This window comes from Rhineura floridana, chromosome 12 (genome assembly GCF_030035675.1).
Source record: "Rhineura floridana isolate rRhiFlo1 chromosome 12, rRhiFlo1.hap2, whole genome shotgun sequence".
NCBI classification, from domain to species: domain Eukaryota; kingdom Metazoa; phylum Chordata; class Lepidosauria; order Squamata; family Rhineuridae; genus Rhineura; species Rhineura floridana.
This window is the reverse complement of record NC_084491.1, coordinates 11,068,495-11,084,678: the sequence shown is the minus strand read 5'-3', so window position 1 is coordinate 11,084,678 and position 16,184 is coordinate 11,068,495. Positions and strand designations below refer to the sequence as shown.

The 16,184-nt window shown below is 42.6% G+C and overlaps 1 protein-coding gene across 5 annotated transcripts in view; it reads left to right on the top strand.

Moving 5' to 3' along the window:
• The window catches only part of PLEKHA2 (pleckstrin homology domain containing A2), a 109,941-nt gene that overhangs the window by 78,914 nt on the left and 14,843 nt on the right, over nucleotides 1-16,184 (top strand). For all 5 annotated transcript variants that reach the window (XM_061592960.1, XM_061592959.1, XM_061592955.1 and 2 more), the window contains 4 exons: nucleotides 3,787-3,927; nucleotides 5,500-5,568; nucleotides 9,465-9,535; nucleotides 12,447-12,510. In XM_061592960.1, the coding sequence (XP_061448944.1) occupies nucleotides 3,787-3,927; nucleotides 5,500-5,568; nucleotides 9,465-9,535; nucleotides 12,447-12,510 (345 nt within the window). The remainder of the gene's footprint in view (nucleotides 1-3,786; nucleotides 3,928-5,499; nucleotides 5,569-9,464; nucleotides 9,536-12,446; nucleotides 12,511-16,184) is intronic.

Sequence of the window (16,184 nt, the reverse complement as noted above, 5' to 3'; positions counted from 1 at the left end):
GATCTGTGTTATCTTTTCAAAATCATAAGAACATTTGTATTTAAATATGCATTTTAATCAAAATACATTTTTAAATAAATACTTTATCCCAATGTATGCATTTCTACAAACTTTTTTTTTTTAAAAAAAATAGGCATTTTTTAAATGTAAGTTTTTGATCTAAGAACTATACTGCAAAATTTGGAGACTTGCAAAATCCAAAGGATAATTACTTTTCAATCCAGGTATTAGGAGTGCAAATTAGGTTGGTTCGCTTAAAAATGCAGACCAAACAAAATTCTCCATCCCTCCAATGAACTCTTTTTTGTTCATATGTTTTGGAAAACTTTTGGGAGAGCTGAGCTTGGACCCAGCTCTGGAGATTGGTGAAGCAACTTCAGACTCCAGAAGGATGCTTCATTATTATTACTATTTAAAATAAGGCTGTGAATACACCACACATTTAAAGGACATTTAAAACACGTTCTCCCCTCCCTCAAGAATCCTGGGAACTGTAGCTTGTTAAGGGTGCTGGCAATTGTAGCTCTGTGAGGGGTAAACTATAGTTCTCAGGATTCTTGGGGGTGGGAATGCACCTTTAATGTATCATCTGTATGCAGCCTAAAGTTGCCTTGGGTTCTAGAATGTTGACAGCTGTTGATTCCACTTGGGACCATTTTTTAAACTTGGGCCAATTTGTGCCATAAATTTCTGAGGAACTTTCTCAAGGGAGCCTCAGGGATGCTTACCACATGGGAATTTTTCTTCTTCCTTTGCCAAGCCTTTTTTTATTATCTCTGTTTAGAAATTTTCTTCCCTGTTTAGTTCCTGCCAACCTGCATGTGGTGCTTGTTCATTGTGACAAAATGCCTGATGCTCAAAGAGGGACAAAGGTCATATTTCTCTAACCTGGCACAAACACTGCATAGCTTTGTTGTGCACCCTCCGTGCTGAGGAAGCCTGATGCCCCGACAGAGCAAGTGGCTACCCAAAATGCACCACACAATGGCACACTGTGTCTGCCCCCTTTTGTTACTGGGGACTGTACTTATAAGAAGCAATAGGCAGGCATTCACCCATGAAATTTATGCAGTGAGCAAAAGCCCATTTTCTTATCTGAAGAGCAAGGCCTTTGGTGCTCGTTTGGTTGAAGTCAAAGTTGCATCGATTGAACAGTTTGCTTCATTCTCTCTTTAACCAGGAGGAGCTTCTGAAGGCCTCATTTTTGTCACAAGCTTATTTTCCTGCATTTCTGTTAATTGTTTGTGGGTGGAAAATTACATTTCTTGTGCCATTTCCACTGATGCCACCACCACAACATTCTTTCTCCCCTCCCCACTTTTCTTTTTAGTGGCATCTGCAGTCAGTGATCAGCCATTGTCATCTTGGGGAAAACATTATGGTACACATCCAGCTGTGCAACCTCCAGCAAGTAGGGGCAATGGGGCCTATGCTCTTGCTTATCTCTGTAAAAAAAAAAAAAAAAAAAGGTTAAAATTCTGGGCCCAAGCAAATCCAGGTGCCCTTCACCAAGAAACACTTAATTCCGCTACCTGGATGAATTATGCACATTTCCCCTTACGTTGCATAATTTCCCCTGGTTTTCTAATTCAGGAGTAGGGACAAGCCCCTTCCCTGACCACTGGAAATTTTATTCATCCACCATTCTGGCTTCTGAAATTTCAGCAGGCTTTGCCTACATATAATCAACCATATCTTTGCAGTCATAAGGGCCTAGAAGCTTGGCTTGGTTTTGGTTTTTTTACAAAAAAAAAATGAAAGCAGAGATTCTCAGGAAGCTGCATTCTGCAGCCAATACCACATTCTGTGTTTTCTATAAACTCCCATGGAAGTGCAGCATGTACAGCCCTTCCTACCTGCTGAATAAGTTGCAATTGCACAATTGGCAGTTTTTAATGTCACAGCTTGATGCAAGACCCAATGGATAGAACAATACAGCCTCTTCTCTGTGTTGTACAGCATACAGGATGTAGTTGTACCTGTAAAGAAATGAACAGTTGTAGAAGCCAACTGAGCTTGACCTGCCCCATGGCTTTAAAAGTGCTGATCAGCAGAAATGAGCAGGTAAAGCTTAGTGATGAGTTTTATCACCTACTAATGTTAAAGGCACAAGAGTAGGGGTTGCTTGACATCTTTAAGTGGAAGTAGCATAGATGAATGAATTTGAGCCATTAAAAATAAGCTTGCAGATGTAATGATTTCATTTTATATAGTGCATTTCAGGTGTTCAGTAATCAGTGCAATAGCCTGATGAGGTAGCTCAGCAGTACTATTTCAGTTTTACAGTTTGTGCAGGGCTGAGGCTGAATGGACGGTGGCTTGCTTAAGGCCACCTTGTCTGTTTATGACTGAAGTGACATATGAATCGTGTCTGGAATTAAGAAATTCATCGAATCTGAGTGAATATGTTTCAGCGTGGAGCATACTTATGGCAAGGAGGCTGTTTAGCAGGTCAATACTGCTTATAATTGTGTGTTGTTCTGAAGTGGTACTGCCTTGAGAGGGCTATACCATGTTTGTTTCTGAGCTCAGAATTCAGCTTTCCACCATGAGACGATGATGGGACCAGGTTGGGACTGTGACAAATGTGGAGCTTTCACTGACGGCCTCTGAGACCAGTGTGGGATGCTTGAGGAATTCATTTGTTTGCAAATTCTAATGCAAACTAATCTGATCTGTAATTCTGGACTAATATGTATATCGGAATGCAGTTGTCCTTTGGATTTCGCACCTCTCTGAATTTTACAATGTGTATTTTAGGATAAAAATAATGTTTAGAAATGTGTACTTTGGGAGAGAATATGTATTTAGATGTGATTTTTGTGCAGGTTTTTAATTACTGAAAAAATAATTTAAATTTTAAAATGTAGTTTTTAAAAAAAAAAATTTTTTTTAAAAACAACACCAACTATCTGGAAACAGGGCGGAATATGAATGAACACATGTGAAACTAACATGGGCCAGACTAACTTGATTCGTTCATCCCTGTCTCCAGGCACAGGCAAATGGCAAGGTTATTCACACCAGGCTCAGTCAATTCAGAAGCTTCATGCTGCTGCCATCTGGGGCTGATGTTCATAGGAATATAAGAAAAGCCTGAATGCTGGATCAGGCCAGTGGCTCATCTAGTCCAGCATCCTATTCTCACAGTGGCCAATTGGATGCCTATGTGAAGCTTGCAAGCAGGACCTAGTACAACAGCACTCTCCCCTCCTGTGATTTCAAGCAATTGGTATTCAGAAGCACAATGCCTCCAGCAGTGGACTTTGCTCTCTTCTGATAAGCAGGGTATAACAACAATAAAGAGAATTATCTTGTTCAACTTCTTGGTCACACTAGAACATGATGAAGAGATGGGCCTCAATGCTACCTTGCTGTTGAGTTCTTGCTATTGATCTTCATCACCATTGCCTCCAACTGTGGTGGGAGAAATAGCCATCATGGCTAGTAGCCATTTGATAGCATTAATTTGTCTAACCCTCGTTTAAAGCCATCCAAGTTGGTGGCCATCACTGTTGCACGCTTGTCTTCCCTTCCATGCCTAGAGAGGGCTCCGAGGGTTGAGTGCATACCATTGGTGGCAACTTAGTGAGCTGGGGAATTATTGGATATCACTTTGTATCCCATCCTATCCAATCTCCAACAGACTACAACATGTGAGGTTGTGCCATTTCATTCTCACATCTGGGTTATGCTGACAGAGAGTGTCAGGACCAAAGTCATTCAGTTACCCACCCCCTATGCAGTACTTTGACTGTGCGTGTTTTTTCTTTCCTTCTCTCGTAGAATGGAGGCGATGGCTCCGAAGGCGGCGAGCCAGCAGTTCACCCTCTTTTGAAACGATCCCACAGTTATGTCCCCAGTACCAAAACGCCAATTGGGCCACCCATCCTCAAGAGCGGCTACTGCGTAAAGCAGGGGAATGTGGTAGGTATCTGTACTGGCCTGCCTTTGTGGTGATGTGGTGCTCCTGGATATCTAGTGGGGGTGGGTAGGTGGGTGTTGATTTCTGATGCTTCTGCTGTGGGTGGTAAATTACTCAGTGTGGCCCAGGGGGATGACTGAAATGGATGGTGGTAGCGGCAGCCATGGTACCTAAGAGAATTCAGGACTAGCCCACCACAGTTTGGTGCATGAGGTGGAGCAGCAAATGATGCTGCCTGCCTAGGAGTGGTGGGAGGAATTCAGTTCTGTTTCCATTTAAAAGCAAACGTACCTAATTCGCACTTGCCAAAACACAGACATCGTTTGAAATTCACACGTCTCTGAATTTTGCAATGTAGTTCTCCAGCCAATTAATGTGTACGAATATGCATATACTGGTGTAAAGTGTGCATTGAAATACATATATTAGTGAAAATAACATAGTGTGTATATCAGGCAGAATTGCATACAAAAATGGGTATGTTAGAAGTTTGCATTAAAATGCTGATAAATTTTCATGAGGACTTTTTTAAAAAAAATCACATACTGATGTGGGGAACTGAATTTAAGATGGGAAACATGAGAAACTGAGAGAAACCAAAAAAGACAGATACACCATCCCTATGCCAACCCCTCATCCTCAGCTTATGGTCGTAGCACCGAAGTTATTTTGGCACCTGAGGCAGAAAAACTCACAAGTGCCTCTCCCCATCTCTGGCAGTAAAAATACATCAGTAGTAAATTAAAATAACTACCGATTTGCTGCCCTTTCTTAACAAAAAAAATCTGCCTGAGGCAGCTGCCACATTCTGCCTAATAATAGGGCCAGACTTTCAAAAGATCCTTTTAAGTGGAGGGGCTGGGGATTGAACTGGGACCTTCTGAATGCAAAACATTTGCTCTACCACTGAGCCACAGGCAGGAAGCAGAAGTTAAAGGAGCAAGAGGCTTGAACCAAGGAATGTGGCAGCAGGATGCAGGTGCCTTACTCTCCGTGCCACTGGGGCAGCTTTGACATGCCTGCATTGATATGAAAGATGCAAGATGGAAAAGGGTGGCCTAGTTTATCTGGACCGGATGAGGACTTATGTAGGAGCCGCTGCCACCACTTCAGTGTGCTTGCTTGCAGATAAGGCAGAGGTGGGGGAACTTGTGGCCCTCCAGAGCAGCTCCCATCAGCAAGCATTCCCACCAATCAGGATGGATATGAATTGTAGTCCAGCAAGATCTGGAAGGCTGCAGATTTTCTCAGGCCTGATATAAGAAATGCCCTGCTGGATCAGGCCAAGGGTCTTCCTGTCCAGCATTCTCTTTCTAATCCTTCCTCCTGTTATTTCTCTCTGACACCAAGTATTCAAAGGTAAACTGCCCCATTCCTCTGAATAGATAGACCCTTGGCCTGGTTTTTGTTGTTGCTAAAAGCCATCTAACTCTGTGGCAGTGAATTCCGTAGGTTAATTATGTGTTGTATGAAGAGCAGCCACGGGCCCTTGTAAAATGTGGAGTGTTTAGGACAGCAATAGAAGACCTTGGTTGAGTATCAACATCACAGAGGGGTTGTTTCTTGTCTTTTAGAGGAAGAGCTGGAAGCGCCGATACTTCACCCTGGATGACTTTTCCATCAGTTACTTCAAGTGTGAGCAAGTAAGTAAGCCATTTGCTCTCAGCTTCTCTCATGACTGGGGAGGATCCCGTGTCCTCTGGGACAAATCCCTGTTTTCCATTAAGTTAAAAAAAAAGGATATAATGATGTTGGCGGATAATAATGACAATAGTGATGATTTTCATAGAATTCATAGAATAGAATAGAATCATAGAGCTGGAAGGGGCCTTGTAGGCCATCGAGTCCAACCCCCTGCTCATAGCAGGAAATCCACAGCTAGAGCATCTCCCGCAGATAGCTGTCCAGCCTCTGCTTGAAGACATCCAGCGAAGGGGATGCTACCACCTCCCTAGGCAGTCGGTTCCATTGCTGAACTGCCCTTACTGTCAAGAAGTTCCTTCTAATGTCCAATCTGAATCTACACTCCTGCAACTTAAAACCATTAGACCTAGTCCTACCCTCTGGGGCAGCAGAGAACAAATCTGTACCCTCCTCTATGTGACAGCCCTTCAGGTACTTAAAGAGTGCAATCATGTCACCCCTCAGCCTTCGCTTCACCAGACTGAACATGCCAAGTTCCTTCAACCTTTCCTCATAAGACTTGTTCTCCATACCGGCTATCATCCTCGTTGCCCTCTTCTGAACCCGCTCTAACTTGTCTATATCTTTCTTAAAATGAGGCGCCCAGAACTGAATGCTGTATTCCAAATGAGGCCTGACTAATGCAGAATGTAGTGGGACTATTACTTCCCTCGACCTGGAAACTATAGCTCTGTTTATGCAGCCCAAAACCGCGTTTGCCTTTTTTGCCACAGCATCACACTGCTGGGTCATGTTCAACTTGCGATCCACTACAATTCCAAGGTCCTTCTCACACGCACTACTGCTAAGCCGGGTATTTCCCATCCTGTACCCGTGCATTTTGTTTTTGTGGCCTAAATGCAGAATCTTGCATTTGTCTTTATTGAATTTCATTTTATTAATTTCAGCCCAATTTTCTAGTCTATCCAGGTCCCTTTGGATTTTATTCCTGTCTTCCATTGTGTTAGCTATCCCTCCCAGTTTTGTATCATCTGCAAACTTCATAAGGCTTCCCTCCACCCCATCATCTAAGTCATTGATAAAAATGTTGAAGAGTATCGGCCCCAGGACAGAACCCTGTGGCACTCCACTCGAAACCTCCTTCCAGTCCGAAGCAGAGCCACCGACGACCACTCTTTGAGTACAGTTTTCCAACCAGTTGTGAATCCACCTGACAGTATTTCCATGTAGTCCGCATTTGACGAGTTTGCTAATCAAAAGGTCGTGGGGGACTTTGTCAAACGCTTTGCTGAAATCTAGATAGATGACATCTACAGCATTTCCACCATCTACTAAGCTAGTGACCCGATCAAAAAAAGAGATGAGATTAGTTTGACTGGATTTCTTGACAAACCCATGCTGGCTCCTACTAATCACAGCATTGTCATCTAGATAGTTGCCAATGGACTCTTTTATTATCCGTTCTAATATCTTTCCCGGTAGTGAAGTCAGACTGACCGGCCTGTAATTCCCCGGATCTTCTTTTTTACCCTTTTTAAAGAGCGGGACGACATTTGCCCGTCTCCAGTCCTCCGGCACCTCTCCCGTTTTCCAGGATTTCTCAAAGATGATAGCAAGAGGTTCCGAGAGTACATCAGCAAGTTCCTTCAATACTCTGGGATGCAGTTCATCAGGCCCTGGAGATTTGAACTCATTTAGGTTACTAGGTATTTCCTGACTATCTCCTTATCAATCTTGAACTGCAATCCCGACCCCTTACTGAGATTGCTACCGATGCAAGGTTGCACACTGTTCCCTTTTTGGGAGAAAACGGAGGCAATGATGATGTGAATTTGCTAATATCAGTGGTGAGAAACTGCCAGGTGGCAGACCTGCCCTACATCTGATCTCATATATATATACAGTATACACACACACACCTGTCCAGGTGGTGGGCAGGTACACAACTCTGCTGAAAGAGGGTTTACAGGTAGTGCTGATCAGTTGATCAGAGGTTTCTACAAAGCCCTGCACTTTGCCCACACAGTTTGATTTCAAATTCAACCAGTTTGAAAGCAATCCATCGACCTAAACAGGCTTTTATTGATTTGAGTTTGTCCTTTGTCTGCTAGCCACTGCTTTTACCAGTCCATTCCACCCCCCAAGAAAAAAATTGATGTTCACATCTATATTTTGAAAGGAAATATCAATATATTGAAAGGAAATGTTGATAAATTGAAGGGAATATCAGTACAAATATAGATGCTAATATCAATATTTTAGACATAGTTTTTTTTAAAAAAAAGTTTCCGAAAATAGCCGCAGAAAATCACTACATAAAAATCCAGTCTGCAGTGATAGTGAAGAAGCAAGCTGATAGAAAATTCGGTACCAAATCTGAATCCGAATTCTAGCACATTCCTAGATCATTGTGATGTCAAGTTATTGATAGGCAGGCTGCCCCACTCACCTGTAAAAATGTGGCCCACAAGGGATGAAGGTGATAAGGATCTGGCCAGCTACAGTTTCTTGCAGTCTTTCCTTCTATGGAAGCCAAGTCCAGGAAAGCACTGACCACTCAGGAAAGTGTTGTGTGCGTTTGTAACAATAATAGTGATAATTAACTTTTTGTAGCATGTTTTGAAGTCTTCAAATGGCTTCATGTTCATTAATTTTGATAAACTGTACAAAATAGCCCCGTAAGGTAGGCCAGTATTTTTTATCCCCAAGGTTGCAGGTCACATACTGAAGCTGTGAGAGTGTGGCTGTTGCCTAAAGCCTCTCCTAAGGAGTTTATAGTTGAGGTGAGATGTGAGAGTTCTGGACCACAACACAACCACTGCACCCGCTGTGTTCTGCCATGGCACTAAATGGGGGGCACTAAATGGAGGTTCAGGAAGGAGATACATGGTTTGGGAACAAGATGATTTGTTTAATATTTACTAATTAGCCCAATCATTGTGAACATTTGGAGAGTTAAAAATTTGCAAATTGTTATGCACCAAACATAGTTGCGTGCTGAACACTGTGCTTGAAGACAACTTCCAGAGTGATAGGAATGTTAGTCTGTTGCACCAAAAGCAAGTAAAAGTCTTGTGGCATCTTAAGGACTAACATGTTTGTTATTGCATCTGCTGAAGTGGACTAGATTCCATCTTCTGATATTCATCCATCTGATAGAGTGGACTCTAGTATGCAAAATATTCTTGCATTTAAAGACTATTTACAAATGTGCTATCTGGCTAACTAATCACCATCATATATATATTTTCTCTTTCAAATGTTGGAACTGGGTCCCAGACATTGCAAAATTTAAATGACGTGTGTTGAATCAAAAAGGAATTCCAAAATCAGCCCATTCCAGCAGGGAAGTTTGGAATACCATCTGAGCAGTAGAAACCCCAAAGCAGATACATGCCAGCTCATCATACTTACATTAATTTTCAAGTGGCAGCAGTGGAGGCCTGCCTGGCACCAGCCACCGCCATCTTCTCAGCATGAGGTTAAGACTTTCCTCTTCTCCCAGATATTTGATGGAATATGATCCAGCTGTGTCAAGGCTGAAGCTATATTTGAGTTGCTCTTGGTTGACAATTTTGTATGTTTTTAAACTTGTTAGTAAGTCACTCAGAAACTGCCTTCTGTTAGACAACTAACAAATAAAATGTATACACATTAGCATATATGAACAGCAACATGCTGATATAATTGTCTGTTGGCTTAATTGTGTTGCTAGGATAGCAAGCTTCCAGAAAGCAAAGAATATTTCAGGCAGGTGCGATCTGGAAGCTTGCTAACCTGCCAACTAAGTGGGTCCCTTAAGTGCTATTTCCTGGATTTTATCTGCCAACGTAGCAGCTGCTGTCATTACTGACAATTTTAACCACCCCAATATCTGTTCTACTTGTCTCCATAGGATAAAGAGCCATTGCGTTCAATCCTCCTGAAAGATGTGCTGAAGACTCACGAATGTCTAGTGAAATCTGGGTATGACTGTTCTCTTTGGTTGGATTTTATCTTTTATCTGCTTTGTGGCTGCACAGGGGTGAAAAGCAGTATATAGCTGTAGGGATGTAACCGGCTATGTTCTTATAGAATCATAGAATAGTAGAGTTGGAAGGGGCCTATAAGGCCATCAAGTCCAACCCCCTGCTCAATGCAGGAATCCAAATCAAAGCATTCTCGACAGATGGCTATCCAGCTATCTCTTGAATGCTTCCAGTGTCGGAGAGCCCACTACCTCTCTAGGTAATTGGTTCCATTGTTGTACCGCTCTAACAGAAAGTTTTTCCTGATGTTCATCCGAAATCTGGCTTCCTGCAATTTGAGCCCATTATTCTGTGTCCTGCACTCTGGGATGATGGAGAAGAGATCCTGGTCCTCCTCTGTGTGACAACCTTTCAAGTACTTGAAGAGTGCTATCATATCTCCCCTCAGTCTTTTCTCCAGGCTAAACATGCCCAGTTCTTTTAGTCTCTCCTCATTGGGCTTTGTTTCCAGTCCCCTGATAATCCTTGTTGCGCTCTTCTCAGAATAGATCCCTCGAAATTAATGAATTTAAGTTAGTCATATCCATTAACTTCAGTGAGTCTACTCTGAGTAGGAGTTTTTTAAAACAAAACAAAACTGTAGCTAAGATTGCTAAGAAATTTTTTAGTATTCCTTTGCAGTTCCTCTTGCCTAACTCAAAAGTAGTTTGAACTTACGTAGTCAAGTTCCTGATAATGGGATAGCCCAAGACCAAACTAAACATCTCTCCCTCTTTCTCTCTGATATAAACTGCAAGGGTGGGTGATTTGGATAAGGAAGGAATAGACATTTTAACACTCTCGCACACATCCTGGCCTTGAACTAGGGATAGAGACACACTTACTGTTGTGCCGGTTCCAGTGCGTCTCCACCTCTGTTTTCTGAAAACGGGGGCACACAACGCTAGTCAGACTCCACCCCTTTTTACTTTAAAACCTGGTCGGATCAGCTCCAGGGTGTTGTTTTTTTTAAAATTCTACTTCAGACAGATTTCACAGCTGATTGCTAGATCAACCCACTACCATTCCATATGTGGCCAATGGAAATGCTTTGCTGCAGGCTCAGGCAGAGACATTGATTGGTCCAACGCTTTGATGTGGGTAGTTTTGAAAGGTCTGAAGTCAGCAGCGGGGAAGGAAGATGTGTGCAGACAGGAGCAGAATTGCTTCAAAACGTAGCCAGAAAAATCATTCTCACTGCTTTTGAAGTGACTAGTGTGCCCACAACCCAAATCTCTCTCTCTCTCAGAGAGAGAGAGAGAGGGGGGGGCTCATTTGTAAGGTAAGCCAAGCAGATTATTCCTACTTCATTCCTCTCCTAGTTTGAGTAGGAGCAGCAAACCTTGATCCTTAGGTTAGCGTATCCAAACTAGGAACCCCCAGTTTGGACATAACTCTAAGCCAAGGATCATGGTTTCTTGCTCCAAATTGTGCTTTAGGATAGCTTCAGTTAGTCATAAACCTTGGCTTGCCATGACATGGAAATTAGGCCATTGTCTCTGTCTCACTTTTATTTATTCTCTCTCTCTCTCTCTCTCTCTCTCTCTCTCTCTCTCACACACACACACACACACCCCACCCCACCCCGTACAATACTGGTGACTTGTATGTTTCCCGCTCTGCAGCTAATAGCAGCTCCTGGGTGTGTGAGAGAAGTTTGCCCTGCTTCAAATTGGGGAGCCCTTGGTTGATTTTAGCCCCTCCCCAAAAGATGTCAGAGATATATTCATTAGGGATGTGCACCAGACGCAAGCTTTGACTTGTATCTGTAGCTTTGGGAAGCAGCCCAGTAAACCTCCCAATAGCTAGTGTTTGGTGAGAGGGCTTCAAGAGCATACTGAAAAATGTAGGTTTGAGCAATTAAAGCACTCTGTCAACAAATCCACTTTAAAAAAAAGAAACTTCACGTGGCTAGGAAAGGGACAGAGAAATTTGTTGAAAACTGGGATGGACAAATGACTCGTGGAAAGACATGTAAACACCCCTAAGCAAATTGGGATAAATGCAGGAGAAATGCTTATTGTTATATAACCTCCCCCAAACAAATTGGAACACAGGCACAGGAAAGACCGGATATAATCTTACCTCTGCACTGGGCAAGCAAATCAGGTTGAATGCACAATAAATTGGCCACCTGGAAAAGTCCCCAATCTGTTTTGGAGCCATTCTGTTTTCCAATCCAACTATTAGATGTGTTAAAAACTAAGCTTTGCTTTCCTCCCAGTCACTGTAATGGGGAATCTAATAACAGCTATAATTCTCTCCCCCCCCCTTCACAGAAGTGGATGAAATTTGCAGGCATATCAGCCCCTCCAGAGTGGATTAAGCCGCCAACTGTAGGCAGATAAATCCAGCAGTTTTCATTCAGAGCATCTTTAAAGTCAGGTTTTTTTAAAAAAACGAGAAAACAAACAAAGGAAAACAGTAAGGTTTTCATTTTCTGCCAGAATTAGATGCAATTTGCAGGCATGCTCATCTCTTCTGAGAAAATGAATTCTGACAAATTGCAGAATGATAGCTGGATCCCTAGGAAAGACAATGGTGGGGAAAATGTCATCCCCCCAGCAATGACTATATTACCCCAAAAGCTAGCAGTGTGTGTGGGCGGGTGGGCTTCTACCCCCTCCCATGGATTTTTGGGGATACAACAAAGATCTCTCCATTGGCATGTATGTGGGGAGGGGGAAGTAATATGAATTCCCAGGAAAGACTGGGTGAGGGAAATGTATTTTATTTCGGCTATATTACGCATTAGCCATTTCAAGTCTCAGTTACAGAATACTTTATCGCTAAATAACTGGCATAAAGAAGAAAAAAGTTCTCAGTGTCTGTGATGAATCCCGTGTTGATTTTCTTTCTGTGGTTTCTAGTGATCTTCTGATGCGGGACAATCTCTTTGAAATCATAACAAGCTACAGGACCTTCTATATCCAGGTAAAATTGTCTCACCTCTTATATACCCAGTCAATTACTGCACTTTGCAGTTGAGGGCCTCCTGGAGATACCATCTCATCAGGAGGCCCATTCCACACAATGTAGGAAGTGGACCTTTAGTGTTGTGGCACCTACCCTTTCGAATTCCCTCCCCTTACATATTAGACAGGCACCGTCTCTGCTGTCTTTTTAGCGCCTACTGAAGACCTTCCTCTTTCAACAATCCCTTTATGCAGAGACCTTTAGACAGTCTGCATCTGTGTTGGAATTGTTTTTAAAGATGTTTTAATGATGTGGTTTTTTAAAACAACGAAAAAGATGTTCTTAAGATGTTTTGTAGGCATTTTTAGTGTTTTGCCATTCATTTGCCACCCTGGGCTCCTTCTGGGAGAAAGGGCAACATAGATTTAATTAATGAATTATTAATAATAATAATACACCCTACTTGTAGAACAGTCACTTCCCAACTAAGTTCCAGGAATTTTTTTTTGAGTGGGGGAAGCAATTATTTGGAAGCTTTTTGGGGTTCCCTTAAAGCAAAGATCAATCATGGCATCAGTCTTGCCTTTCACAGAATCATAGCATAGTAGAGTTGGAAGGGGCCTATAAGGCCATCAAGTCCAACCCCCTGCGCAGTGCAGGACTCCTTGCCTCTCTTTCTTCATCTTCCACTGCAGGGTGGAGACTTGCCATAAGTCAGATGACTGCGCTGATTGGGGCAGATGTGAGTTGTAGTCCAAAACATCTGGAGGACACCAGGTTAAGGAAAGCTGGCATAGATAAAGCAGGAATGAGGGAAGATGGCCAGGAACTCTGTCCCTCCTCAGCTTTCTCTGGCTGTCTCTTCAGGGGAAACTTATTATTCCCACCAATCAGAACCTGACTTACATGTAGTTACTGTTCACACATAGCCAGAATTTGACTGTGTTTCTTAGAACAGTGATTCCCAAACTTCTCCCTCCCCCAGACTATTTGGGGGGGAAATGAGAACCGTTGCCTTAGATCACTGGTTCCCAAACTTTTTCTGCCACGGACCACTTGAACATTGCCAAGGGTTTAGCTGACTACTTAATTATTTTTCTGCCTGTTGCCACAATTGTATTGTGCTGTGTTAGATGCAGTATGATTTTTAATTGCATTTTGATTGCTTCTTTTATTTCTTACATTTTATTGTATCACAATTTGCATTCTGTAGAATTGAAATTGTAATACAAGAAAATACAATATAAGAAATCAAAGAAGCAATAAAAATACAACTAAAAATCAATATGAATATTTAATGCTACCTGAATGAATTTCATGGGCCACTAGTGGTGAACGGGCCACAGTTTGGGAACCCCTATCGTGAAACATTGCCCAGAATCTCTCTGTGGTGCATTTGCGTCATCAGCTGATGAGTCATGGTTCTCTTGACCATCTCCGCAGAAGACTCCACTGTAACCATCAACTAGGAATGGGTGAGAAATTCAATTAACATTTAAAGGTGAAAATTAGGAGAAATTTGCACGGAAAGGCTGATGTATTTTCTTGAGGACTTTTTTTTTAAAATCACAAACTGATGTGGAAATGTGGAGGACTGAACATAAGACTGAAAAAATGAAAAATGGAAAGAAACCAAAATTGACAAATTTGTCCATCCCTGCTTATGGACACAGAAGATTCCTCAAGTGATCAGTATATATCAGCATATACTGGTCTTCAAGTTATCCGTATATATTGTGCCATTTCAAAATGGATTCCTAGTGGGGTGTGTTTGTGTTTGTTTTTGAGTTTATTTTTCTAGGCAGCAAATTTAGCTCTTGACAGTTAACGCTGGTCTTGCCCCTGCCAAGCAGGATGCTTTGCTAACAATCCTTCAAGCAGAAAGGATGAGTGAGGTGAGACTTCGTACACAGCTTTTTTTTGGCCTCTGGGGGCCCCGCATACCAAGGGGAGCCTGCTTTTGCAGCTATTTCACTTCTCCATTTCATCATATTTATAGTGAAAGTTATTTGTACAGGTGCAATAGAGAACCATAAGGATGAGGTTTGTTCACATGCGGGGTGTGTGGTAGAGCTGGCCAGGGTCATCTTTGGAGAGGACTTCTCCATTTATGTTTCCTGTGTTCAGGCTATGCAGTTGGGAGGAAGCATCTTAAAGAAGCTGGACACGATCCACCAGAACAGTGGTCCACAAACATTGTTCCCCACAGACCACTGGAAAATTTCTAATGGTCCTGGCGGACCACTTAATGATTTTTCACTCTCCTATATTGTACTTTATACAATAAAAGAAGCAATAAAATACAATTAAAAATTAATATGAATATTTTATGGTGCACAGACCACTGGTGGTCCACAGGCCACAGTTTGGGAACCTCTGAACCAGAAATGTATCCTGCGCAAACCCCAATAAAATGAATGGGAGCCATACACAAGAACTGTACAAATTGACGGTTTAGAGATGAGAAAACCTGTGACCTTCCAGATGTTGCTGAACTACAATTCCCATCATCCTTCACCATTGGCTATGCTGTCTGGGGCTGATGGTTGTAGTCCAACAGGCACTGGCAAGCACCAGATTCCCCTTTCCTTGGCTTAGAGCCTTCAGCAACATGTAACAGTGGAGATGTCAGCAGCGGCACTTGTATGAAATGAATGGCAAGCTGTGCTCTGCATTATTCCTTGGTATTCATGTGCTTGCAGCTGTCTGCATGTGAACCTGTGGTTATTCTTTCATCTCGTAGTGACTACAGTGTCAGAGCAGGGTTGGGGCAATCTGGATTCAAATCCTTACTCAACCATGGAGCTTTCTGGGTGATGTAGGACCAGGCATTCTCTTTTAGCCTAACCTGCCTCATAGGGCTGTGAGGATAAAATGGTGGGGGATCTTTGATTGATTGACTGATTTGATTGATTGTTTGGTTGATTGATTTCTTACCATCCTTCACCCTAAGGTCTCAGGGCAGGTTACAACAATGTAAAATTCAATACTAAAAACAGTTTAAAACAAATGACAATCACAGGAATAGGGTGGGTTCTGAAAATTTATACCTCAGATGTCAAAGGTTAGGGCAAAGAGGTGTGTCTTCAGCATATGACAGAAGCTATACAGCGAAGGTGCCAGGTCTAACTCATTGTAAGGCAGCTTCCTATGTTCCTATGGATGTGACTAACTTAGGTTCATTGATTTTAGTTGGTCTACCCTAAGTAGGACTTAGTGGAATACCACACACTGTTTCCTAGAGTGGCTGACCAGATTCTTATGGGAAGCTCACACAGACAGTTATCTCCTGCTTGGGTTCTCCAGACACTGGTATTCCAAGGTTAATTGCTAAATTGTTAAATAATTGCTGTCGCCTAGAAACTCCTGCATTGGTGCATCTGGCTCAGTATTGTTGGCACTGACTGGCAGCAGCTCTCCAGGGTTTCAGGCAGGGATTTTTCCCAGCCCTACCTGAAGGTGCCAAGGCTTGAGCCTGGGACCTTCAGATGCTCTACTGCAGGGGTGGGTGACCTTTCTGGCTCCATGGGCCACATGGCTGATAGGCAGGTTGTCCTGCCTGCCTGTTAAAATCCTTGCCCTTTGCAAGCCTCCCCTTTCCATCCCCAGAAGTGAGAAAGAGGTGTGCAGGGTGGCTTCAAGGCGTGCTCCTCCTTCCTTTCCCTTGAGCAAGGCACGTGTGCCTTGTTCCA